At 47.7% G+C, this 26,028-nt stretch overlaps 1 protein-coding gene and 1 pseudogene across 1 annotated transcript; both read right to left on the reverse strand.

Annotated features, from left to right (window-relative positions):
• Positions 1-10,846: 10,846 nt before the first annotated feature.
• Positions 10,847-14,104, reverse strand: LOC103655152 (GRAS family protein RAM1). Its single transcript, XM_008681950.2, has 3 exons — positions 12,923-14,104; positions 11,514-12,283; positions 10,847-11,337 (listed from the first exon to the last, which is right to left on the reverse strand). The coding sequence occupies exons 1-3, from the start codon at positions 14,102-14,104 to the stop codon at positions 10,974-10,976; spliced, it is 2,316 nt and encodes a 771-aa protein (XP_008680172.1). The 3' UTR covers positions 10,847-10,973.
• Positions 14,105-20,868: 6,764 nt separating this feature from the next.
• Positions 20,869-24,368, reverse strand: LOC103655153 (mitogen-activated protein kinase 7-like; annotated as a pseudogene).
• Positions 24,369-26,028: the final 1,660 nt, after the last annotated feature.

The raw sequence follows: 26,028 nt of genomic DNA on the forward strand, positions 1-26,028 counted from the left end.
GTATTGTTTTGAATGTTTTGCAACTAGAACCCTGGTTAATAGACTTAACCCTAAATAGTGGTTAAAGGGGTAAAACTTAACCCAAGTTGAGAAAAACTTTAGGGTTTGTGAGAAAAGTCATAAAATATCCCCAAACACTAAGTTGAATCACATTTATACCCCTGGGATGCCAGAAACCCTAATTGGAACCCTGGGAAACCCTAAAACCAAACCCTAAGGGCTTATATGCAAAATTAGCCCACTTTTGGGTTAAAGTGCAAAAACCCAAGCCAAATAGGTTTCTTAAGTCCTTTGGTTCACAAATATGTGGACTTGAAAGCAAAACCCAAGGTTTTGGACTTAAATGCAAAATAGACCTCATGTGAGTTTGTTCTAAGTCTGGATTTCAGTGATATTGGCTCAACTTTGGAGCCTTGTATCTTTCAGGATATAGGGTTTTTGCCCTAGGTCACCACATCAAAGTTGAAGACCAATTATAGGAGAACAACTTTGCTTAAGGTTGTAAGCTTAGTTGTTAAGAAGAATTTGGAGAAAACCAAGCCTAAAGTTGGGCTGTCAGGCTGTTATGTCTGAATTTTCAGACTAGCAGTGAACTGACCTCGATTTCAAGCTGGGTTTTGAGCATGATCCTGTGTAAATATACCTATGATTGCCATAGCAAGTTTGTAGTGGGTACCATACTCTACAAGTTTGCTGCAGAGCTTAACCTATGTCACTATGGAAAATTGAGAGAAAAATGGGCTCTAAGTTGGTCTGTCAGTCAAGTTGTGTATTGGATCAGAGGCACTGTTCATCGTCATCAGTTACTATCGCGTTATGGATCAGGACATCTCCGCCGGCGATAAGAACGCCATCGCGGCGTGACCGGTCGTCGTTGGCCGTGGTAAAGTGACTGGGTATCGTGGCAAAAGTTACCTCGGTGGCGCGCTTGGGTTAAGCGGCAATCGTGCCCTCACCGGAGACCGCCGTAGGCTTGCCAGCGCACCCTCAGATCGCATTTCTTCCCCATCTCCGGTCGACGGTCCTCCGCCGCGTGGCCAAGCTTGTCTACCGTGTCACCGTAATTCGTTTGAGCCATCCCATCAGCGTTAAGGAGTTTGCCACGCCGTAGGCCACGTAACCGCGCGCCAAGCTTCTTCCTCCCCTCCGGCCGCCAACGCATCGCGGTCAAATTGAGAGCCACCGCTCTCGGAGTCTATAAATTGAGCCCCCCCTCGGCTTCGCTATGTATTTTACTAGCTATCGCACCCGCTCCCACACCCGATTGTCCACCAGCTCGCCTGAATTTTGCACTTTCCCCAAATCGGTTCTCCGCCGCCGTAGAAGTGAACTCACCGTCGCCAGCCCAACTCCGGTCAGTGCCCGCCCTTTTCTTCCTCGTTTGAGCATTCTCATGCCTCTGTGATGCTCCCCGACCCCTTTAATTGAACTAGACCGGCGCCCATCGCCGGGAACACGATCACATTGCCGTTGTGCTTACGGCCACCGTGACCGGAGCTCCCTAGTCCACCAATAGTGCAATTAAGTTGGGGAAAACGTTCATGGGGACTCGGATTTGGTCTCAGCCGAAGATTAGCACCGGTCTTAGCCTCAATCGGCCGGCGTAGATGCTCGCCGGAGCACGACCGCGCTTGAGCACCGTCGAGGACTCCAAGTTGTGAATTTACAGAACCCCGAGGGCCTTTTCGTGAACTGTCAGCGACTTAACACAATAGTAAATGGACATAATTCTGTTTAGCCGTTAAGCCGAGGGCCTCTGCGCAAAGTCGCCTCGCGGGCACGGGCGCGCGCGCGATTTCGCACGGGCCTGGGCCGCGGGAGTTGAAATCGGCCCAGTACTGCTCCTCTTTTTCCTTTTTCTTTTTCAGCAGAACTTTGAAAAACGGTAGAAAATAGTAGAAAAATCCTAAAATTATGAGACCAATTTTCCTAGGCTTGTTATTTTCCATAGTATTTAATAAAAATAGTTTCATGATTTTTAGGTTAAATAAGGAATTTTAAGGTATTTAAAGTAGTTTAAAGCATTAGTTCTGGATTTTTAGGAAATAAATGGTAACCCCAAAATTGCCCAAACTTTTTATGCGAGCTTTCCACATTATTTAGAAGCCTTGGGTAGAGTTTGAATTGTTTTGGACCTTGTTTGATCACCAAACCCCAAAACCACCCCCCCTGCCCTATGAACTCCTTTACCGACTCCGGAAACCCTAAGTTCCCGGAACTCCGTGAAGGCAAGTTGTATTCAAGACATAAATAATAAGTTTATGTTGTCTTTGCATCCTCATGAGCATCCCATGGCATCCATTCTTATACATATGTATGGTTATGATTAGAACGAGAAGAAGAGGTAGAAGTAACTGAAGAGCAAGTACAACCACCTTTGGACACTTAGGCCGGGAATAGTTTCTACTTCGACATTTGTGGATCCGAGCCTGAATCACCTGTAAACGAAGGCAAGCCCCGGTGCATTTGCCACCTCCCTTGCTATTTCAAAATCTTTCTCACTTGATTGCTGCATTAGGTGATAGGAGTTGCTTGATAAAACCATTCCTGCATTACCTTCCTTGAATTTGATTACCTTCCTTGATCACCTGTTTTACAAAAGCTTTTGATGCTTAGCCTTGCTTTAGAAAATAAAATGTTTTGTTTTTACAAAATATGATGTGGCAAAGGTGGGTGGGATGTTTTCGAAAATAAAACTTGGTGGTGGATCTGTCAAAGGCCTTGATGGATTCAACATCGGAAAAGATGTACCTCTGCCAGGTACCAACTTTGGGTTTTAAATGATTAAGCTGAGACCGGGCGGGTGACTTGCACGAGAAGAGAGTCTCGGTGTAGTGTCTCCGTCTGAGTCGATTAAGGACCGTCTCGATGTAGGCTTGATGATCGAGGACCCTTTAACTGGTCACATGCCTCGTCATGGGTAAGCCTTGCCTCGGGCAGACTAAGGCCGGAATAAGACAACACGAGATGGGCGTGGAGCGGTGGCGAGAGTAGCGTGTACCCTCCGTGGCAAGAGGCTGGACGGTGGTGTAGATGTGCTCTCGGTCTGCGTGAACCTGATCCGGTCTTAAGAACCCCGGTGGCGGGTTGACATATGCAAGGGTTAAGTGCTACATATGTCGTGTGATTGGAGATCCTCAGCTGAGTATAATCGATTCGGATCGCCGTACCTTCGCGGTTATGAAGACTTGGTCACTGCCCTACACGTAGCATTCCACTAAAGATGATGGGTTTTTGTTAAGAAATTGGCTAGTGCAGGACCAGTGATTGAACTAGGGTAGAAATAACTCTAGTGCAGGTAATTTTACTTAACTTGACCAATTAAAACTGGATTTTTAAGGATCCACTTTAGTAAGCATTTCTGCAAAACAGAGTCTTTGAATATTGAAAAGCCTTACCTTGACTCCCATATAACCAGCATACCCTTGAGAGTCTTTTCTTTAGTCGGGTAAGACTTGCTGAGTATTCCATACTCAGGGTTTATCCCTTCGTTGTTTTTAGGTGAGGAAGTAGCAGACTTTTGCTGCTTCTGTGCCAAGGTGGTTCCAAAAGAAGAAAATCAAGACTGAAGCGCGGGAGGACTCGGTCCTCCACTTAAGATCTTTTGTTTTTAACTTCTCGGGAGGAGTTTGTGCCTCCCTGGTTTGTATAATATTACTTCTATGCACTCACTTTTAGACTGGTCTGTAATAACCTAACTCAAACTTGCTTTTGAAATAAATGTAAGATTATGTAATTCGCTTCCGCATTTCTTCATCTCCGATGTTCTGTAATGTCTACAAGATGGGTGAGACGTTCCTGGTGAGGTAAGGAAAGATACCGAACTTGTCAAGTAGTTCAGGGGCACCTACAGGGTTGTCTGATGTCCGTTGGACAAGGACAACTGTAGGTGGGCCTAATTACTTGGGAGGTTCCGTCACATTTTCCAAAGTTATAGCGGGTTTTGGCTTTAGACCCCGTGTAAAGCAAAACCTTAAAATACTTTATTTTGGATGGTGCACCATGCCGAACCATGCATACTTTTGATTGTTTAAAAATGTAAAAGCATTCATCCAAAGAAAATTAGATTTTAGAAAAAGAAAACCCTTTTCTTTTTCTCTCCCTCTCTCCCTTTCCCATTTCGGCCCAGCCCTCCCCCCCCTTGCGCGCCGGCCCAGCTGGCGGCCCAGCCGCGCCTCCCCCCTCCCCTCCCGCGTGGGCCTCCCGGCCGGCCCAGTCGTGCGCCCCCCTTCCCCCCTTTCGGCCCATGGCCGGCCCAGCCGCCCCCCTCCCTTTTCTTTTTCCAAAAATCCCTCCCGCGGGCCCCGCCCGTCATTCTCTCACCCTCTCTCTCTTCCCCCAAACCCTAACCACGCCGCCCCTTGCCCTGCGCACCGCCGCCGCCCCTGTGCGCCGCCGCCCCGCGCCGCCCCCCTCCGGTGAGGCTTCCCCCCTCTCCTCCCTCCCTCTCCTCCCTCCGGCGCCCTCCCCTCACCCGCGCCGCCCGGCTCGGCCCCCGGCCCGGCCGCCCGCGCCCCCGCACCGCCCGGCTCGGCCACCCCGCCCGCGTCCGGCAGCCCCCGCACCGCCCGCCCGGCCGACCCCGCCCGGCCCGGCCACCCCACGCCGCCCGCCCAGCCGCGCCCCACCCTCCCCCGCGCCCGCGCCCCGAGCTCGGCCACCTCGGCCCCGCTCCGGCGAGCCCGCCCCGGCTTGGCCGCGCCCCTCGGCCCCACCTCCGGTGACCAGCCCGCCCCCGCGCCCGGCCGCCCCTCCGGCGAGCCGCCCCTCCCCCTCCCGTGTCCGGCTTGGCCCCGCCCCCGGCGAGCCCGGCCGCGCCCGCTCGGCCCCGCCCTCGCGCCCGCTCCGGCGAGCCGCCTCGCGCCCGCTCCGGTGAGTCGTCCCCCGTCCCCGCCTCGGCGACCCGCCCGCCCGGTTCCCCGGCGAGCCGCTCGGCCCCTGCGCCCCGCCCCGCCCCTCGGCTCGGCCGGCCGTGGTGGCCCGGCATCCTCCCGCGGCGCGGCGAGCCCGCCCCCGGCTCGGCCGCCCGCCTCCCGGCGAGCTCGGCCGCCCCTGGCCGGTTCAACCGCCCCCCTGGCCGGTTCAACCGCCCCGGCCCCGGCTCGGCTGCTCCCGCCCCGCCCCGGCCCGGTCGCCCCGCCGTGCCTTGCTCGCGTCGTGTCGGCCCCTGCGTGGTCTCGAGCTTGGCCCAGCGTGCCTATGGCGTATGGCTTTGAGCTCAGCTAGCGCTCGGCCCCGACGTGCGCACGGTTAGTCCGTGGTGTGTGCGTGCGGCCTCGCGCGCGTGCCCGCGTAGTGCGCGTGCCTTGGCACGACCCGTCGTGCCTCGTCTACCCCCCCCCCCCCCCCCCGTCTCCTGTATGCGCTAATCACATTGTTTATATTAATAAGGTAGGAGTCTCAATTTGGAAATTGGTTACGTTAGTTAATTTGTATAGCCAATCGTCTATCTTATTCAATGTTAGTCTACTAAAAGTGATCGTGTTTACATTAGTGCATGTAGCTAATTCTTTTGTTAGAACCAATTGGAACTAGAGCGCGTGACGTCTAGTCATTCGTTTACCCGTAGTGCCCCTCGAGCATAAGCCTTAACCCCTGCGAGACCTTCCCTCGTTTCTTTCTAACCAAGGTAAATCTATTATCGTATGTGGTATTCTATGCATATTTGCTTTACTTGTTCTCTTGTATGGTGTACTGTTGGTTTCCTAATTTCAATGGATGGATGTATGTATGTTTGCACCCGCTTAGAGAACGATCCGGTTGGAGAACCTGAAGAATTCGCAGGAGAAGCCCCTGAGCAGCAGTCGGTTGGTGGAGGCAAGTGTCCCTTGACCTATCTCTGTCCTATTCATTATTTAATTCACCTCCCGCGTTACATATTTATGCCTAAGGATTGACTAGCGTTGGTTATCCATGTCCTTGTTTACCTATCTGGGTTGGATTATTATTGTTTAGCTTTATGCTATTGCTCAAACTCTAATCAATGAACATGATGAGATTATCTATGATACGATGTTTTCCCTTCTCTTATTATGATGTTGTACTTGTGGTCATCAAGGGGGCTCGAGCGGTTTCTCGAGTGCCTCTCCGTAAGGACCTGTTCTATGGATGACCGCCCGAGAAAACAGTGCAACCATGAGGGTGGAATGGGATGCCTTAGCTGAATAATTAGAGGATCCGGGGTGTAGATCACTTAGCCGTCGTGCCGTCAATGGGGCTCGGTGTATGCGGCTCGCTCTGCCAAGTTTGGGTTCGCCCCTTGGGGAGGAGTGCGGTGCATTTAGGAAACCTAACGGGTGACTATGGTGCTGGTAAGTGGTATTCTTTCCGTTTGGAAAGGGTACATCGGGTTAATAACTTGGGTTAATGCTAAAACTTGGCTTTCTATTAGTAAATAATAATCTAACCAACTAAAAGCAACTGCTTGACTTATCCCCACATAAAGCTAGTCCACTACAGCCAAACAGGATACTTGCTGAGTATGTTGATGTGTACTCACCCTTGCTCTACACACCAAACCCCCCCATCCCCAGGTTGTCAGCATTGCAACCACTGCTCAGGCGAAGATGAAGCTGTGGAAGGAGACTTCCAGGAGTTCCAAGACTACGACGAGTTCTAGGCGTGGGTTAGCGGCAACCCCCAGTCGGCTGCCTGTGAAGGCCGCGGTTATCTACGTTTCGTTTTCGCACTTTAATTTATTGTAAGGACTATATGGACGTCTCAGACGTATGATGTAATCGACTATTTCCCTTCTTAATACTATTTTGAGCACTGTGTGATGAAGTCCATGTTATGTAACTGCTGTGTACGTGAATTACTGATCCTGGCACGTACATGGTTCGCATTCGGTTTGCCTTCTAAAACCAGGTGTGACAGTAATGTCCACTATGAGTTTGAAAGGTGGTTTTCTTGATGTCTTTTGGGTCCATTTGGATTTGGTGATACCCTAAGCTCAGATCCAAACTAGTGAACCATACCGCTCCTTGTAATTCATCCAACAATTCATCAATTACTAGAATGGGATATTTGTTCTTTACTGTAATGGCATTGAGGCGACGGTAGTCAACACATAATCTCCAGTCACCTGTTTTCTTGCGAGCCAAGATAGCAAGAGACGTAAAGGGGCTGCAGGTGGGTTGTATCATCCCATTCTTAAGGGTTGTATCGATAGGGACAAAGACGAAAGGGTACTACCCCAGGGATGAGAGGTATGGTGTGGCAATGAGATCTAGGAGGAGGTAGCCCTTGGGTAGGTCAAATAAGGAGGTAAATTCAGATAGAAGGCCTTGGATCTCCTGAGAAAGAAGTTGTATGTTGGGAGTTTCCAGAACTGGTTGCACTTCCATAGTATACCATATGATATAACTGAAAGGCTGACACTTGTTCCAACTTGGAGCAATCAGTTCACTAACCTTGTAGAATTACCAGCTGCTGCTCATGGTAAAAACATAACCATTTCTCCTGCCAGTGAACCTGCATCGGGCTATGGGAAGATAGCCAATCCATACCCAAGATGACATCATAACACTGTAGAGGTAACACCTTGAGGTTAACACAGAAGATATGGCCTTGAATGTTCATTTGACATCGAGGAATTTGATGAGTGCAATATATAATCTGACCATTCGCCACTTTGACAGTAACAGACTAAGATAGAGCTACTAATCTAGGACCAAAAGCTGCCAAGGGTTGGCTAATAAAAGAGGATGAACTACCTAAATCCACAAGCAGAACCACTATTTTGGAGAATATAGATGCAATTAATGTCAGCGTTTGTGGGGCTTCAGTACCCCGCACCGCATTCACCAATAAGATCCTTAAATCATCACTAGATTCTTCAGTTGGCTCTGAATTATCTTCCTGAGTCCCAGATGTATCCAATAGCTGCCAGAGTTCCTCCACCACGTGCAAAGGGACCGAAGTACTACATTTGTGTGTTGGACCCCAACGAAGCCCACAATTGTAACAAAGGCCCTTATAGCTTTTCTAAAAGCTATCAGAGTTGCAGCTTTGTGTTCATCCAAACCAAATTTACTGACTTCTTTGTGACGCTTGACATCCCCAACTGAAGAAGTCTGATACAGAATAGCCAGTGAAGGCAATCGAGAGGTGGTGAGATTCCCAGTAGTATCAGTTAATCTACGAGTTGTAGCAATGTTGCCTGAGTGTAGAATTTCCTCTTGTAACATGGCCAAAGAAACAACAGTATCCAAATCCAAAGGACGATGGATAAAAACAACTGATCTAATGTCAGGTTTTTAAACCATCAATGAAACAGTTGATTATGGCTAAAACACTGAACATAGGGTCATGTGCCAAAATTTGATGCATCAGCGTATCAAAATTGTCCACATATTTCGTAACACTATCAGATTGTCGAATATGAAAGAATTGACGAATGAGATGGTTATGGTGGTCTCGCTCAAAACGAACACAGATAGCCGAACAAAAATCTATCTAGGGTGTAAAATGTATAGCTTGATCTACTGATTGTAACCAGAATGCAGCTGACCCCACAAAATGCATTGTAGCAATTTTAACCCACCATTCCTTAGGAATGGCAAAAACATCAAAATAAGATTCACACTTTGCCTTCCACATTTTAGGATGGCGGCCATCAAATTAGGGAAAGGCTAATTGGGGTAATGTTGCAGCCAAGTGAGATTGGTAGGTAGTTAACATAGGATCCACAACATTAAGCATATGAGTATGTGATGAGTGGGTATGCATGAAATTGGGAGTACCTGTGACCGGAGGTGGAGTCAGGGTAGTGACCACCCCGAAACCATCACTCTGGTGTGAAGTAGCATGATCCAGATTTACCAAAGGATCTTGTGCTGACGCTTGAACTAATAGCGGCAAATGATCGAACGCCTTCAGTTTAGGCTGTGGAGTGCCTCGCCCAGCCAGTAATTCATCCACCTTGTCAGAGAGATGACCCAAATCCTCCCATAGATTGCTCATGTCAGTTTCAATCCGAGGTTTCCAAGCAGAGAGATCACCTACCACTGCGGTATTCTTCTCCAGAGCCACTTTGATGGACTCATTTTGCGCTAGCAAGGATTGAAGGAGTTGGGATAAATCTGCTAGATTCTTCTCCATGGCTTCCGTCTGCTTCTGACTCCTTGTCTTGTACTGAGGCCGCAATAAGTACACCTACGGTTTCGCCAGGATTGACACAAGAATCTGATACCAATTTGTGAGAGCACTTATGTGGATTTAGGTAGAGCGCCACTCTCGGCACTCGATTTCCTCTCACGAAGCACTAGATTCAACAATGGTGAGTTTACATGGCAAGGATCGCCGCCACCCGGACACAGCTGGTTCTACCTTCTTCACCAAGTCCCTCCTCACACCCACTCACTCCAAGATACATAAAGGAACGCACTCACTCCCATGTAAGCTTTACTGGGTCCACTCTAGCCCAGCAACGAGCACATTGGGCTTTCTCACCCGACGCGCCCTGTTGTTAATCTGCATGTCCATCTGCTTGTTGACACCCACCTTGGTCGCATCGCGCGCAATGTTTGTAGGTTGGTGTTTAGAGCTTTAATTATTCTGCTTGTACAACTCACTGTACCGAAACCTGAACCGAATCCGAATAGACCGAATTGTTGGTCTATTCAAGTTTTTGGGGTCGGATTTGGTTTCTATATGTGCTATATATTGGGGGTATGGGGTTCGGGTTTGGTTCCTAACCTTTAAAACCCGAATAGACTGAATAACCCGAAATATAAAAAAGCTTTTAATATGTGATGATATTATTATAAGATTTATGAACTTATTAACTAAAATTATGATATCATCTTAACGATAGTATATATATCTCAGTATGCTATTTTTATAGTCACTTGTTGTAATAATAGTACTTCTAATTAATTATTCATTGTATATATTTTAACAAAAGATACTAGTCTCTCTATTATTCGGGTCTATCCGGTGGACCGAATAGACCGAACCAAAATTGTGTCTATTCGGGTTCGGTACCTAAAATTATTTTGAAAATTTCGGTTCTCATTTTTCAGAATATGAAATTTCAAAAACACGAATACGATCAAACCGAATTACCCTAATTGATCGAATGCCTAGCCCTAGGCGAGGTAGCAAGGGCTAGGAGCTGGTGCGGCTAGGCCCTGGGGCCGATGGGAGCGACGACATAGGCGCAACGAAGCGGCAACTAGTAGGGCGAGGAGCGATAGTTAAGGCTATCCGTGACGGTTTTCTCTAAAATTCTCCTCTATATCACTTTTTTGTGTCATATCGTTAACAGTTTATCCTCTACTTCTTTATCTCCTACAGCCATTTCCCCTAAATTCTTCCTCTATACCCCACTGCAATCATAAAATATCATTTTTATACATATTTTTCATCCACTATCAATTTTTTCTACTAATAATTGGAGGTGGGCACATGTCAACAATGCAGTCACAAGACCTTTACGAGGTTAATTTTCGGTAGCTCACTACATGTCACTAAAAATAAATCTTTTATTTTTTGTGACGGGAGCTTTATTTTCGGCGGTATATAGTCAGCTGCTATAACTTAACTTATTTTTTGTGACTGACGCCAGGTCATCAAAAAATAATTATTTTTAACGACATATTGCCTGTCATAAAAATAAATTAGTTTTTAGCGGTAGCCGAAAAGACAACCGGAAGTTTCTCGATTTCTGCAATAACGACGGCTAGACATTTGAATATGTGTCAAACAAATAAATCAAACATAATTCCATCGCCGCGACATATATTAATAATATTTCTGATATGTTACTCCTCTCCATCATCAGAGTATGTATTTGTCGTGTATTTTTCACTTGACAAATTGTACAATCATACAGGAAGCTAATTAATTAAGAAACCAAATATAAACCACACACATGCATACACGTACGCAAGATAGAAACCTAGCAGTTGTCAACTCTCCGCTAAGGCCGCGCGCGCCCATAAATGACGATCGACGAGCACCGACGACGATCAGCACCGCCACGCGGAGGCCGCGATGGTGGCGCGGTCCTGCCAGCCGAGGAGGAGGCAGCCCCTGTCCTCGGTGAGCCGGTAGCCGTCGCCGGCGCCGTAGAGGCCCAGCAAGACCTGGCTCTGGGCAACGGCGGCCGGGCTGAGCGGCACAGGCTCAAATCCACGGCCTTCCATGATGCGCCTCCACCGATCCAGCCGCTCGTGCCGCGCCACCCGCTCGGCGCCCTCGCACGCCACCACGTTGCGGATCTCCGGCGCCAGGAGGCACTGCTCCACCTTCATCCGCTGCGCCGAGTCCGCCGGGAACGTCGCGTCCAGCGAGTCGAAGATCGCCGAGTAGTAGTGCAGGGCCTCCAAAAACCTTCATGGAATATAACAACGAGAGTGAAAGACGATTATCAGTACTTCATCATCAAATCAAAGGTAATTAATTCATTGATGAATTATTGACACGCAATTAAACGATTTATGGCTACTTTGGCCAGCGCCAACAAGGCCATCTTGGCAAGATCGCAAACGATCTCGCGTACCACTTACCTGCCCAGGAAGTAGGGGCCGTTGTGGCCGGCCTCCTGCTCGACGAGCGTCATGATCTTGGGCGCCTGGTCGCGGATCATGGAGAGCAGCGGGCCGAGGTGCACGGCGGGGACGCGGTGCAGCCTGTTGACGGCGTTGACGGCGAGCGCCTCGCCGACGCGGCGGTGCAGCGCGGCGGGGCGCAGGCGCTCGAGCCTGTCGGCGACGGCGGCGTGGAACTCGAACGGCACGCGCAGCGACGCGGCGAGGGAGGCGAGGTGGCGCCCGGTCTCCCTGACGGCGGCCGCGGGGTGCCCGACGCCGGTGAGCCGCAGCGTCGGCGGGCCCCCCGGGCGCGCGGCCAGCGCCTGCAGGAACGCCGGCCACTGGTAGCCCTGCAGGATGTCGAGGTCGACGACGTGGACGCGGTCCTCGCCGTGGAAGGCCTCGAAGATGGCCTGGTTGGCGGTGAAGTGCGCGAACTTGATGTAGGGGCAGGCCTGGTACAGGATCTGGTACACCTTGAGCGTGTCCGGCGACGGGGGGAACGTGTAGGGCGCGACGCCGGCGCCGGCGCCGGCGCCGGCGGAGGAGGACGGGTTGTTGGAGGAGAGGCGGGCGGCTAGGGCGTCGGCGAAGTAGGAGGCGACGCGCTGCATGGAGTCGCCCAGCGGGGAGGCGACGCGGCGGAGGAGGTGCAGGTGGCGCAGCGCCGACGGCTGGTCCCCCTTGGAGACGAAGTCGGCGCACGCCAGCAGCAGGTGCACCAGCTGAAGGCCGCTGTCCTGCTCCTGCATGCATCATGAGTGGAGTACGTTAATAACTGCGCATCAAATTTGGACATCACACAAGAACTCTAAACTTGATCACAAAATAATAATTCGCAAAAAGAAATGCTCACGAAATATAACTGAAATACTCAAATTGTACTAGTCAACGCCAATTGCCGTCGCCGTCGCCGTCGCGTACGTAGACGACACGTGTTCATGAGAAGCAACACGGTGGTTTTGGACTGCGCTATTGTCACGTACGCACGTTCCGATATTAACGAGGACCCAAAAATATCATCGCATGCAGGGCTCTCTGCGCAGATTCCAACTAGAAGCATCAAGGCCGAGCTATAGCTTCAGACAAACAACAAGATATACGTACGGATGCATCGTCTTTCCTCTGGCTAGCTAGCTTCTACCGCCGTTTGCATGGCATGGCACTGTGACCATTTGGCCAATCCAGGAAGAAGCCTGATGCCATGTTTTTATTTTATTTTATTTTATTTTCTATGCATAATAAGGAACTCAAGGAAACATGCCATGTTTGGTACTTTGATATGCATGTCAAGTTCTTCCAACACAAGTAGCGTTTGCATGCATGCGTGCGTATGTATATATGGTTATTCAACGTGGGTTAGATATGGTAAATAAATAAATTACCTGTTCGTCAGCCTCTGTCTGGATGACTGAACCCAGCATGCTGTGCAGCGACGACTCAGCTGCCGCCCACTGGTGGTCGGACTTGGCCATCTGGTGCTGCAACGACGACGACGTCGTCGTCAAGCCGCCGCCGCCGCCGCCTGCGAACTGTCCTGCGTAGTACAAGTCAGACGGCAGGCCGACGCCCATCTGCAGCCCGCCGGCTGCCGCCTCCTCTCCGCCTACAAAAGCAGGCTCCGGCATGGCCAGGCACTCCGACAGCGTCGGCAGCTGGTGAGAAGAAGGCGAAGGAGCCACCCCCACCGTGGTGACCGCGGTGGAGCACCCACCGTTGTTGTTCACCATTATTCCGGGCGCCGCCTGCTGCTTCCCCGGCATCTGCTGCTGGTACCCGATGTAGCCTCCGTCCTTGTAGTCGTCCAGGAAGCAGGTGTCCATGGACGGCAAGTCGTTGTCGGCATGGCCGTAGGACGACGAGCACGAGAGAGACGACGGGCCGGTGCTCTGCTTGTTGCCGCTGTTGTTAATGTACCCCTTGTGCAGCGGGCTCTGCGACTTTCCCTTGCCGTGGTGGTTAGCAAGGCCGCCGTACAGCGGCTGGCCGGCGCCGCCGACACCTCCATCTGTTGGTCCATGCGCCGCGTAGCCGTGCTGGTGGCCGCCGCCGCTGGTGCTGAAGAGGTTGGGCGAGAAGGGCGATCTCCTGGAGGAAGAAGAGTCTCTGCGAGGCGAGGACACCATGTACTCCCTCTTGGGGGACGACGCCATCAAGTCCCTCATCGGTGAAGACATCATGTAGTCCCTCTTTGGGGAGGAGGACACCATGTAGTCCCTCTTGGGGGAGGAGACCATGAAGTCCCTCCTGCTAGGGCTTCCGGCCGCCATGAAGTCCCTCCTCGGAGACAGCATCAGGAAGTCGCCCCCCGCGGCGCCCATCTGCTCGGCGAAGAGCGACTCCCACATGGCGATGTCCGGCGACTGGATCTCCACGTCGATGTCCCCGTCGAACCTGAGCGCCTGTAGGCTGGCTAGGGCATCGTTGGCGTCGATATCGGCCGACACCGATGGCGCGACGATGTTCGACTCCGACACCGAGGCGGTGGGCGATGTCGGAGCTTGTTGTTGGTGCTGGAGTTTGGCGCCGGCGCCGGAGGTCGTGTCTACGCAGTTGAGCATCCCCATGCTTGAACACATGAGAGACCAGCCAATGGTCACCTAGCTAGATCTCACGGGATGCATATAACAAGAACACTCTCTGTATGGACAACAGCAGGGCTTAGGTTGGCATTGATACAGCTACAAATTAGTCACTACTACGAGTACGTTTAACCGGCCGGGTCTATGAGAGAAGGCGAATTGAAGGTGCGTGGGAAGGAGCTTGCAGTGTGTTTGGCGTCTCTTTAATTCGTCCATCTTGGTTGCAGGTGTCGTACTAGCTCCATGAATAGACGTCTATTCTTGGAGGCATTGCCTTGGCCTGTGGCTGTGCACAACATGTCAAAGTAGTTTTGGTCGGTTGCTCAGGTAATGTCTCTGCCAAATTCCCTACTGCTGGGTATTGTCCATTGGTCGAAGGCACCTGCCGACAAAGCGACGAGAAGCAGGTCTCAGTCTCACAAGAAACCAGGGTGTTCCAACGTACAAGGGACAAGGGACTCACTTTGGAGGAAACCCTGCTACGGGACGGGACATCGTCGGTAAAAAATATGAGCGAGACACACACACTTCCTATATATATGCACCACATATCTGTGAAGAGCTAGCTCGCTCTAAAGGAATCAATGCAAGTATATAAGTTCACAGTTAACTGAAAACACACGAAGAGAGCACACAAAGTAAACGATTTGCTACTAGAGAGGTGATCATCTAGACATGATCATCTGGGTGGTGATATGCATGCAGTACTGCTTCTACTTTCTTCCGATGTGGTCAGGAACTAGATGAAGCCTGTTTTAATCCTAAGTGTTGTAACTACTATTAGCATATAGCACATGCTAACGCTACGATTCCAGAAAAAGGAGGGCCTGTAGACAGCGCGAGGTGAGGGGTTAACAGCGGTGATGACAACGCAAGTGAGGGGGGCGGGGGAGGGGACACGATGGCGGAGGGAGAGGAGAGATTGGGAGGGTCATAGGGAAGGGAGGAGGGACGATCCAAATAATATTGTCCATTAAATTTGAGTAAGGGAGAAAAGGCTTTTCCAACTATCTGAATCATTAGTTTTGATGTTATGTTACGTCTAGGTGTAATTTATTTGATTGATTCAGGGGATGCCATAGGTGTAGGGCGTGATTAGGTTAGGTGAGTTTTGCAAACTTATGGATGATGGATTATATAGTGATGATGATGATATAGATGTAGGATTTAGTGCTTCGTACATAGTTGTTTTTTTTTTGACGTCACTGCTCTTTCATTAAACAATAAATTAGCACTACCAGAGCCCAATCTCACTGTGATACTAGTAATAAGTAATAGCAAAAGTAACACAAATAAAACTGCATCGGTATACATATGTACTGATAAACTAATCTTAATCCATCTAACATAGTGTATATATAATTAAGTGTTACACGCAATGGTTTGATGCTATTATTCCTTATAAAAACACATATTCTTTGAGAAACTTTGCTGGGACTCGTCCGTATATATATGTATGGGCATTGGCAACGCCGTCCGCCTACGCCTTGGATTTCCCAAAGGCCAAGAGTGGTTGGAGCTGTCCCCCCCTAGGAGGGGTTCTCTTGGGCGGAAGCATCCTAACCAGCTTAACTCCCTTGTGCTCTTCCAGGATGTCCCCTTTCTATAGCATAATCTATGTAGCAACATGGAATATTGCATACACATATCTCCTCTGGACTTTGTACGTATCCCATGCAGACGACAAAAAAAAGATGCATGCTATATATACGCATATCTCTCTCTACCTCTCTACAATAAAGGTGAGCTAAACTATATATTGTACAAAAATTCACCAATGCATGGGGAATTTTTTTCCTTATCATAATTTTGTTTATGGTACATAAGTAGAGGACAATAACGCAAATCCGATTCAGTTGGGGCCCATGGCCATAAGCCCAATTGTAGACAGTGGCAGACCCCGCATTTAAATTTTGATATGTAATGCTGTGTATTATTCGATGCCACGTATATATTTTCCATCAATTCGATATATAAGCAGAAAATAACCAAAATATCTCATAATATATTTAACTTGTCAAATTATGTTGTAAGTTGTATAGATTTATTACTTTGGGTCTAAACTCCGAGCAGTAGTTTGTTTTTGGACCAAATTACAAGTTAGTCTCGGGGACCTGCCCAGCAGAGTAATTAACCTTGGGTCCGACCCTGATTGTGGAATTGTGTGCTACCAAGGTGGACATCACACTCACACGTGAGCCGAAACAGCTTCATCTCTAGATTTTGGATGCTTCTCCCTTGCCTTATTAGGCTGCCATTCGGGTGGCATTATTTGTTTGCTTCGGAGATGGTAATTTTGTAGCAATAAAAAAATCTGACTTTACCTCCCTTAAACTAATGTACCGTCCAAGAAAGATAGCTCCCGTATTGCCGTTAGAATACCGTTGTGTTAAGAACAAGAACAAGTAATACCAAGGCGTGTGTGTATATCATGATGGTACAGTCGTTGTGGAGCCATAAGGGCTAGCTAGCAGAAATTAACCTCTACTCCAGAGACAAAACGCCTCTAAGCTGTGGCATTTACGACTGCGTTCTTTCTGTTTGTGAGAACCAACAATGACAAGGAGTTGTTGTAGTCTTACATGCATATAGCTGAGCACTCATCAATGTTTTGGGATTCATCATGGAATATATCACCACCCAAGATAAGTGCCTCTCTCTGAAGCTAACTGAAGCAAATACTCTTATTTACGTCGGCCGACAACAACCAACATAAATAAAGCCGTTATTTACGTCGGTCACCCTAGCCAAACTAAATTAGTCATAAACCCTTCGATAAACCTCTCCTTTTTCACTTACACGCCGCTTTCTCATTTTTTCCCTCTCTCCGACCGCCACCATCTGTTGTCGGGGACGAATATTACGGATATGATGTGGCACAAGTTTAGTGAGGAGTAACAAACCTTCTAACTGCCTAAGTTCATCTAACCTTTGCCAAAAAAGGTTCCGTCTCGTTCGACCCCCGACCACGGAGGGGCCGAAGACCAGGGCATTTCTGCCTTGCTCGATCTCCAACCATAGAGGGGTCAGGGACCTAGGAACTTCTACCTCACCGGACTCCTGACCACAAGGGGGCAGAACCCAAACATTTTCACCTCGAAGCTCCACCTCGCCCGACCACCGGGGGTGAAGGGTCGGAGACTTTGCCCAATCACCTGAATGTGAGATTCCCTAGGCCATACTGCCTTGACCACTACGAACATGAAGACATGCGAGTCAAACTCTATCACGATGTGGAACCGGAACGACAACACGAGAGCATGTGTGTCAATATGACGACGTCATCCATCAGGGCATGGAGACTAACACCGGCGCAACCACTCCCACACTAGGAAGTCAAAAGTGAACACTAGCTAACCTGTTGTAATACATGACTTAACACAATGACGATTGCCGAGATGGATCACACATGGCAATAGTGCCATGGCTGACAGAGGTAGATGTCATCCATAGTGCAACTTGACAAGTGAGAATCTCGACAAACGATAGAGCACATGATGTCGCCCAACCCTCATCTGTTCGCTCAACCTTGATCATTTGTAGCAGGGCTTGCTCCCGCATTAACCTATAAAAGAAGGGGAGAGGATCATGATGGACACTACCAATCTATCATTCGAACACTATAACAATCATTCACACTTGCACACCAGAGATCTGGGAACTTGTTCCTCTCTCACCCATTTGTTACCACCTACTACAAACCAGTGCAAAGTAACATGAGGAGCACTTACTAGACATAGGGACATTCTGTCTGAACCAGTATAAACCTTCGTGTCGTCTTTTCACATCACCCACTCCTAGACACGCAAAGCATGATTATTACTAGCTGATGGTACAAAACACCATCTGTTGGCACATCAGGTAGGGGCTTTTTGCGTCTCATGCCGTTTTTTTTGCATCACCCAGTAGCAAATGGCAAGCCACGTGTTAGCTGGGTCTTAGGCGCAAGCATGCGCTTCGGCACCCTCGACTTCATCATCACCAACGAAGGGGTGCTGGTGCGGGTGGAGACCCTCGTGTAGCCTCCTCTCATCGCCAATGTCGACACTGTCACCAGGGCGCTTGGGGAGCTGTAGCTCCAGCCTTGGAGACTTAAGCCTCCATAAGCATTGGCTTTCCAAACTTTAATAATGAGTGCATGTGGCACTAACATCTCACCTTCCTGGGGCCTCGACTGTCCCATGAAGACATATGTCTCGTCCACGTCTCGCACATCAATGTTTGGGCCCAATTCTCTAGCAGAGCACCTCTCTCTCGGAGGTCCTCGCAGGAATGGTGGACTACGTATCAAAGTTGATCTATGACCTCCTTGCATAGGAGTCTTTGAGATCCTCTAGCATGGGCTCAAGTGAGGGGGAGCCACTACCCCTCGTATGAGTGCTTCATGGCTGGATCACCAAACGACCAAGTCGAGGTCGTCCACGACGATGACACATCTCCCATAGCCAGACCCCAACTTTGGTTGGACCAGCTACAGGAGTGGCAAAAATACCTCGAGGATGCGCATCGCCAAATCGAGCATAAGCACATGAAGCTTGAGTGTTGCCAACACGGAGAGCTTGCACATGCCATCGCCTGCGATGACAACCGATGCATCGTGGAGGATGCCTAGAGTCCCCACTCTTCCCATCTAACATAGTATAATAAACTATTACATACAATGGTTTGATGTTATTCCTTATATGACATATATTCTCTGCGTGTGGACGCGAGCAACTTTGCTAGGGCTCGTCCGTTTATGTATGGGTATAGGCAACTCTATCTACCTATGCCTTGGATTTCCCAAGGTCCTAGATTGGTTGGAGTTGTCACCCCCCCTAGGAGGGTTTCTCTTAGGTAGGGATGAAAGTGGGTATCCGAATTGTTAAGACAAAGTAAACATTTTAAAACAGATATATATGAAATATGTTGTTGTCCTTTTTATGTTATCAAGCACATTATTATAAATAAGAATAAAGTTTTGCATGAATTATTTTATGCATTATTTGCTTCCTACAACAAAAAAATGAAAAAAAATATTCGTATTTGTATATGAAAGTGTATCCGAATTTTATATCTACCATTTCGGAAGATATATGATAAATTTGAGATTTATTTTTTATGAATCTTCATATAAGCTCAGTGCTAAAAACAAGAATACTAATTTGCATGGCAGATTCTATATCCTATTTATTTGTAACCAAAGAAAAAGATCAAAAAAATTGATATCTGAATAAGTATTTGTTTTCATCTCTGCTCTTGGAAATCATCCTAACCAGCCTAATTCCTTTGTGCTCTTCTACCATGTCCCCTTTCTATAACATAATCTATGTAGCAACATGGAATATTACATACATATCTCCTATGGACTTTGTACCCTACGCAGACAACAAAAAAGATGTATGGTATACGTGTGTCTCTCTACCTCTCAGCAAAAGGTGAGCTACACTATTGTACAAAATTTCACCAATGCATGGGAACTTCTTTTCCCCCTTAGGACCCATTTAGATCCTTTGAATTGAATTCCGTTCTAATAGTTATACTAGATATAGATCAATTAAGCTAATATGATTTTATGTGGAATATATTTGTATATTGTTGTTGGCCGTATGTGAGAGATATTTATGTGCTATATTTTTTTCTACTATGCGAGAGCAAGCCCAAGAGCGTGTTATAAACCGCAGAATAGAAACATAGCATCGCGATACATAAAATTAATTTCTACCCATCACCCTATGAATTTGAGATATGTTTATATCTAAACTTTGGAAGATGATGGACTATCAAATCTCAAATGAAATAGCCTACTTTATTAAGTATATTCTAATTCCTCCAAAATTATGAATGGATCGAGACGGCCATTTTTCATAATTTTGTTTATTATGGTATACTAGATAATTACCCGTGCGTTGCTACGGAGTGAAAATATTTAAAAATGTTGATAGAAAAGGCATATAGATAACTCTATTTCATCATACAATTGATACAAAAGTAGTAGTTAAATTGCCAATGACATGTGATGCTAAGCATATCACTCTAGGAGATGTCCAAATCTCAGAATTACCTCGTCTGAAATACCGGAAGGTGTAGACTGGATTATAGGCTTTTAGAACATAATTGTTGTATTTGTGTATGTTCACTAACTCAACGCTCCCCGTTAGAATAAACTGAAGTAGCACCAAAGGTGCAAAGAGCCATCCAATTTTGTCCTGTAGTGTTGCATCTAGAATAAGCCAATTAATATGAACATTGCGACAGTTACAACCACATCTGTCAGAAACGGGTATTGGTTGTTTCCTCCTTATACTGCTTAGATATCTCCTTGCCTTCTCATTCCGAATATGTAGAACAACAAAAAAAAGGTTTGAGACTTAGCAATAATTTATGCTAGAATTTTTTTACATGTCTCAATATATCCATAAATAATAAACCATACCTGTGAAATAGTATCTGCTGATGGTGTACCCAGGAGATCAGTCATCAAATCCAACTGGTGAACCACATTTTTACCAGGGAATAAAGGCTTCCCAGTCAAAATCTCCGCGAAAGTGCAACTGATGCTCCACATATCGATAGCCGGTGAATACTGCACAAGAGAATCGTGTTAATATCATGGGGATAACATAAGCATTTTAAAGTTAACGCTGAAGGTGGAGAAAACAAAAAAAAGATCAATAAGGCTTAATAAAACAACAGTATGAGAAAAAATGGGTACCTTACTAAAGAAAGATCCACACAGCTCAGGAGCCCTGTACCATCTAGTCCCCGGCCTACCACTCTCCTGGTCTAGCTGCAAGATTGGCAGAGATGAAGCATGTCAGGAAAACTCAGGAGTGACTGAAAAAATAGACTGATGGGTAGCCACAGATTAGGAAATGTGACCAGTTACCTGCTGGAATCCTTTGAGCAACCTGGGAGGTTGCTGCTGGACCTTCCTTTGCAGGAATTGGAGTGGAGTGAACGGTTGTTGTCCTGCAAGCAGCATATCAAGTTCAGCAGTCAACTTTGAGCGAATTTTCTATGACACCCCAGGCCAACAAGGAAACACCTCATCAGATCATCATCCTATATCTAGTTGATAAATCCTATTGAGTAGCTAATGGATTACCCTGATTTATCAATCTCAACAACCGAAAAAATGACTTGGAAGGAAAAGAAGGTATATGTTACCTTGGGAGAGAAACATGTTTCCTGTCAAGCGCGACATTCCTCTCTCCATTTTCTTCTAAGCTAGCAAATTGCCTACGGAACCTGTCAACGGCGCTGCAAAACCAAAAAAAAAATCAAGAACTATTAAGGATGTATGTCATGAATATTACCGCACTGAAACAAAATAACAAGAGAGAAAAGTAACTAAAAAGATATAGTCAAGGTAAGAACCTGGGATATAGAAAACTTGTCTTTTCAGAGCCGTTCTTGTAATCCTTCAGAAGTTGAGGATGGTACTGCAGTATCTCCTGGAATATAAGTTCCTTGACGTCCTCTTTGGTAAACTTCTGTTCAAACTCAAATTCCATTTTCGAAATTGGCTGACAGGATGGTTCCCTCTACTTTTGCAATGCCTTTGAAGTAGGGATCAGCCAATGCCTGCTCATGCATACATCAAAGTTATTTTTGTTAGAATATAATTCTGCAAAGTAACACAAATAACAGCAGTGCAAACATAAAACCTATGTTTCATCACGAAAAGCCTACCTCTTCTGCCGTTGGTCGATCCTTAGGATCAAATGCAAGAAGCCTTTGTAAGAGCTTGAGCGCCGAATGATCTGCATTAGGGAACTTCTCTGAAAGGGTATTGGCTGTTTCCTCCTCATGCTGCTTAGATACCTCCTTGCCTTCTCATTCCGAATATGTAGAACAACAAACAAAAAAGGTTTGAGACTTAGCAATAATTTATGCTAGATTTTTTTACATGTCTCAATATATCCATAAATAATAAACCATACCTGTGAAATAGTATCTGCTGATGGTGTACCCAGGAGATCAGTCATCAAATCCAACTGGTGAACCACATTTTTACCAGGGAATAAAGGCTTCCCAATCAAAATCTCCGCAAAAATGCAACCGATGCTCCACATATCGATAGCCGGTGAATACTGCACAAGAGAATCGTGTTAATATCATGGGGATAACATAAGCATTTTAAAGTTAATGCTAAAGGTGGAGAAAACAAAAAAAGACCAATAAGGCTTAATAAAACAACAGTATGAGAAAAAATGGGTACCTTACTAAAGAAAGATCCACACAGCTCAGGAGCACTGCTTTCCGTAGTAGTCCCCGGCCTCCCAGAACTGCATCGTCGCACAAGGCTTGCATTCTTCAACGCAGAAGGAGAATGCAGAAGAGTTCAGTTGAAAGCAGTTAACATTTAGGGTATCTAATTAAATGTCAATAAAAATGAAAACAGTGCAAATGTAGGTAGCGAATAATCAAATACCTTATGGTTTGCAATGTCAAAATAGGAGCATGTGCCATCTCCACGAGCATGAAGCACAGGTTCCCCCTCTCTCTAAAACAAACCATCCACCAGTTGAAGACTTGATTACTATACCTGAAGGTTTTGTGGTGTCAAAATTATGATGCGTAGAAAAATATCATCCAAGTAGTTCAAACGTTTAAATTATGATGCGTAGAAAAATGCCTTCCATATCAAAACAAGTATATAAGACAAAATAATTCTAAATTCCCCAAAAATATAAATTATGACGTATACCCACAAAAATACTTACGAGTTCTCAATAAAGATGTTTCTTGCAGGATCATCAAGAATAAAGGTGAATGCAGCCTCTCCTGGCCCAAGAGATCTCAACTCTGTTAAAAATTGACCGATAGCTTCAGTTTTCTGAGGATCCTCTTTCTGCAGAAGATCAGTGTGTCAACTGTCAACCATACAAAAAATATCATTCAAGTTGTTCAAACTTTTAAATTATTATGGGGATGGTGTCTAGGTAGACCAGGAACATTGCGAACCCTATTAGGAGCGGGACAAGGATCTATTTCATTCATCCCATAGAGAAATCATTGATAACCATATCAGTCAAGCTTCCACGGAGAATACTCAACCATACCAGAGGAACCCATCTCGCAATCTCCCAGTTTTGCTTTAGAAGTCTATGGATAAGTACGGCTGCTCGAGGAAATGATAAGGCAAGGTACATTGTAATAGTTTAGTTCCCGAGACAAGCACCAAGTAGAATACTCACATCTTTCCAACTATGGTCAAAAAAATGAATGCAACCGCTCTAGCTTCAGCAAGGATCAACATACGACCAATAAAGCATACTTTTTTAGAAGTAAAAGAAAACAATCATGAATTAATACTATGACCCTATCATTATAAAATGTCAAGTGTATTGGACGAAACATTTTTGGGTTGCAGAAATAGTGATAACCTTATTGCCTCTGCTATTGTTGTTCTATAAAAATTAAGATCGACGTTCAGAGTAGCATATAATCAAAATTTGTTGGCTCACATGTTCAGGTACTAATAAAAGCCCATCTGGATTTAATGTTTACCATAATTCCAAGTACTTTTTAGTGACTTGTGCATGACAAATGAAATTTCTCTAGAGAGGACAACATAATGTCACTGAAGAGGCACATCAAACAGATACGAAACACAACCAGCAAGTGTTTCTTGTCCCTGCTCCAATGCAGCCAAATCGAAACATGAAGAAGACGATAGCACCAACACCACTAAACAAATAAATAAACCTGTAGGGAACAGAGGCTATTAAATATCAAACAAAATTACTTTGACAGTAAAAACAAATAGAGAAAACCCACAATTTCCAAACTAAAGAGTCAATGATTTTGGCTAGAAACTTGGAACATTCCAACCCACACTTAATTTACCTCCTATCCAACATGCTTATCAACAATCTAAAGGCGAGTAACAAATGCTTCATCAGACTGCAATTTGGAACTGCGCGTTCTGGCTATCATAGCATATTTCACACATTCACAGTTATTATTCCCAGCCCTACTAAGCAAACCTTGCAGTTTCTCTCCATCCAAAATCATAATCAATGGCGACATCACAACAAAAAAACCAGTATTGATACATCAGAAACAAAAATGGGTCCACAACGGCCGGTCGGAGACGAGCCCCGCCGCCGTCGTCCTCGGATATCTTCATCCACTCGACGAGCAGGTAGATCCAGTAGCCATCCACTCGACGAGCCCGAGAGCACGCCGGGGAGGTGCCGGACGATACCTGGACGGCATGGGCATGCCCATGTACCCCACCCACCCGACCTTGCGCGCTCATCGCCTCCACCACTTCTGGTCCTCCTGCGCTGACGACCGCAACAACAGAAGCAGCGACCGTGCTGCCTCATCCTCCTCCCTCACGGCGGCCATCTCGGCTTCGGCCACCCTCTCCGTCTCCCATGCCAGACGCCTCTCTTGCGTGATGCGCGTTGTCTGGCACACCGCCGCGGCACCCGACAATGCGTCGGGCAGAGAGTTGGTCCTATTAATTGGTGGAGGCGGGGAGGATGACCAGGATGCGTCGTCGCGGTCGACGTCCCCGACGCCGTCACCGTAGGTGCGGAGGTAGGGTAATCTAGAGGCAGGCAGTGGTGGAATTCATGAAATTCATAGAATGATTGACCTGCCTGCTGTCTGCTGTACTAACCGCATCACTCATCGCGAGTTGGCATGACTGATGGAGGCTAGAATGCCAAGTCGGGCGCGGTGGAAATGGAATGGAAGAGATCGTTGCGTGACAGGAAAGGGAGAAGGTGAAGGGGAGACTGGGGAGTACCTTGCGGATGAACTTGGGGGCGCCGCCAGTGGCGCGGTGCGGGTTGGAGAGCGACTCGGCCTCGAAGATGGTGGCGTGGAGCGTGCCGTGGAGCAAGATCTGAGTCGAGGAGGCGGCGGATCACCTCCTTGGAGTAGCACTGCAGCGCCTCGATCCCCTCCTCCACGGAGGCGGCGGCGCCTCCCGCGGCGGCCACGGCGTCGAAGGCCTCGGCCTCGATGGCGCGCGCCGCGGGCTCGGCGTCGGCGGCCGGCACGGAGGTCGTAGCGCTTGCAGAGGACGGTGTCTCCCGCGAGCTTCTCCACGAGGCGCCGCACCACCGCGTCCCGCTGCGCTGCGTCAGCGGCCAGTTGCTGAACGAGAAGGCCGGGGAATGGTCGCCCCCGGCTGGGGCGGGGGAGTTGGACGGAAACCCTAGGGTCGGAGCAGGGCGGCGGGTGTGCTATAGTGGCGTCGCGCGGCGGGATTCGTAGGGACGACGCTCGGGCGTGCAGATCGCGGTGGGCTGTGTGGCGCGCGAGGGGTGGGGGTGGGCGTGCGCGTGATCCGCGCGCGTAGGGCCGGGAGGGGAATCGCGGCGGGGCGATCGTGCGGGTGATCCGCGGGTGGGAGGGGAATCGCGGCGGGGAGGGGGGCGCGTGATCCACGGGCGGGAGGGGAACCGCGGCGGGGGCAGTCTACACTGTAGACTTAATAGTTAGTAGAGATAAGTAGAGGACAATGATGCAAATCTGATTCAGTAGGGGCCCACCAGGCCATCAGCCCAACTGTAGAATGCCATGCTACAAAGGTGGACATCACACGTGAGCCGGGACGGACAGCTTCATATCTTGGGTTTGGATGCTTCTCCCTTGGTTTATTAGGCTGCCATTCGGGTGGCATTATTTGTTTGCTTCTGAGACGGTAATTTTGTAGCACTAACAAATTTGACTTTAGCTTTTCCTTAAATTAATGTATACCGTCCAAGAAAGATAGCTCCCAATGCCGTTAGAATACCGTTGTGTTAAGAACAAGAACAAGTAACAGCAAGGCGTGTGTATATCATGATGGTGGTACAATCGTTGTGGAGCTATATATAAGGCTAGCTAGCAGAAATTAACCTCTACTCCAGAGACAAAACAGAGATAAAACGGCTTTCACTATCGGAATCTAGCTCTTTGTC

Source organism: Zea mays, chromosome 4, assembly GCF_902167145.1.
Source record: "Zea mays cultivar B73 chromosome 4, Zm-B73-REFERENCE-NAM-5.0, whole genome shotgun sequence".
Taxonomy (NCBI): domain Eukaryota; kingdom Viridiplantae; phylum Streptophyta; class Magnoliopsida; order Poales; family Poaceae; genus Zea; species Zea mays.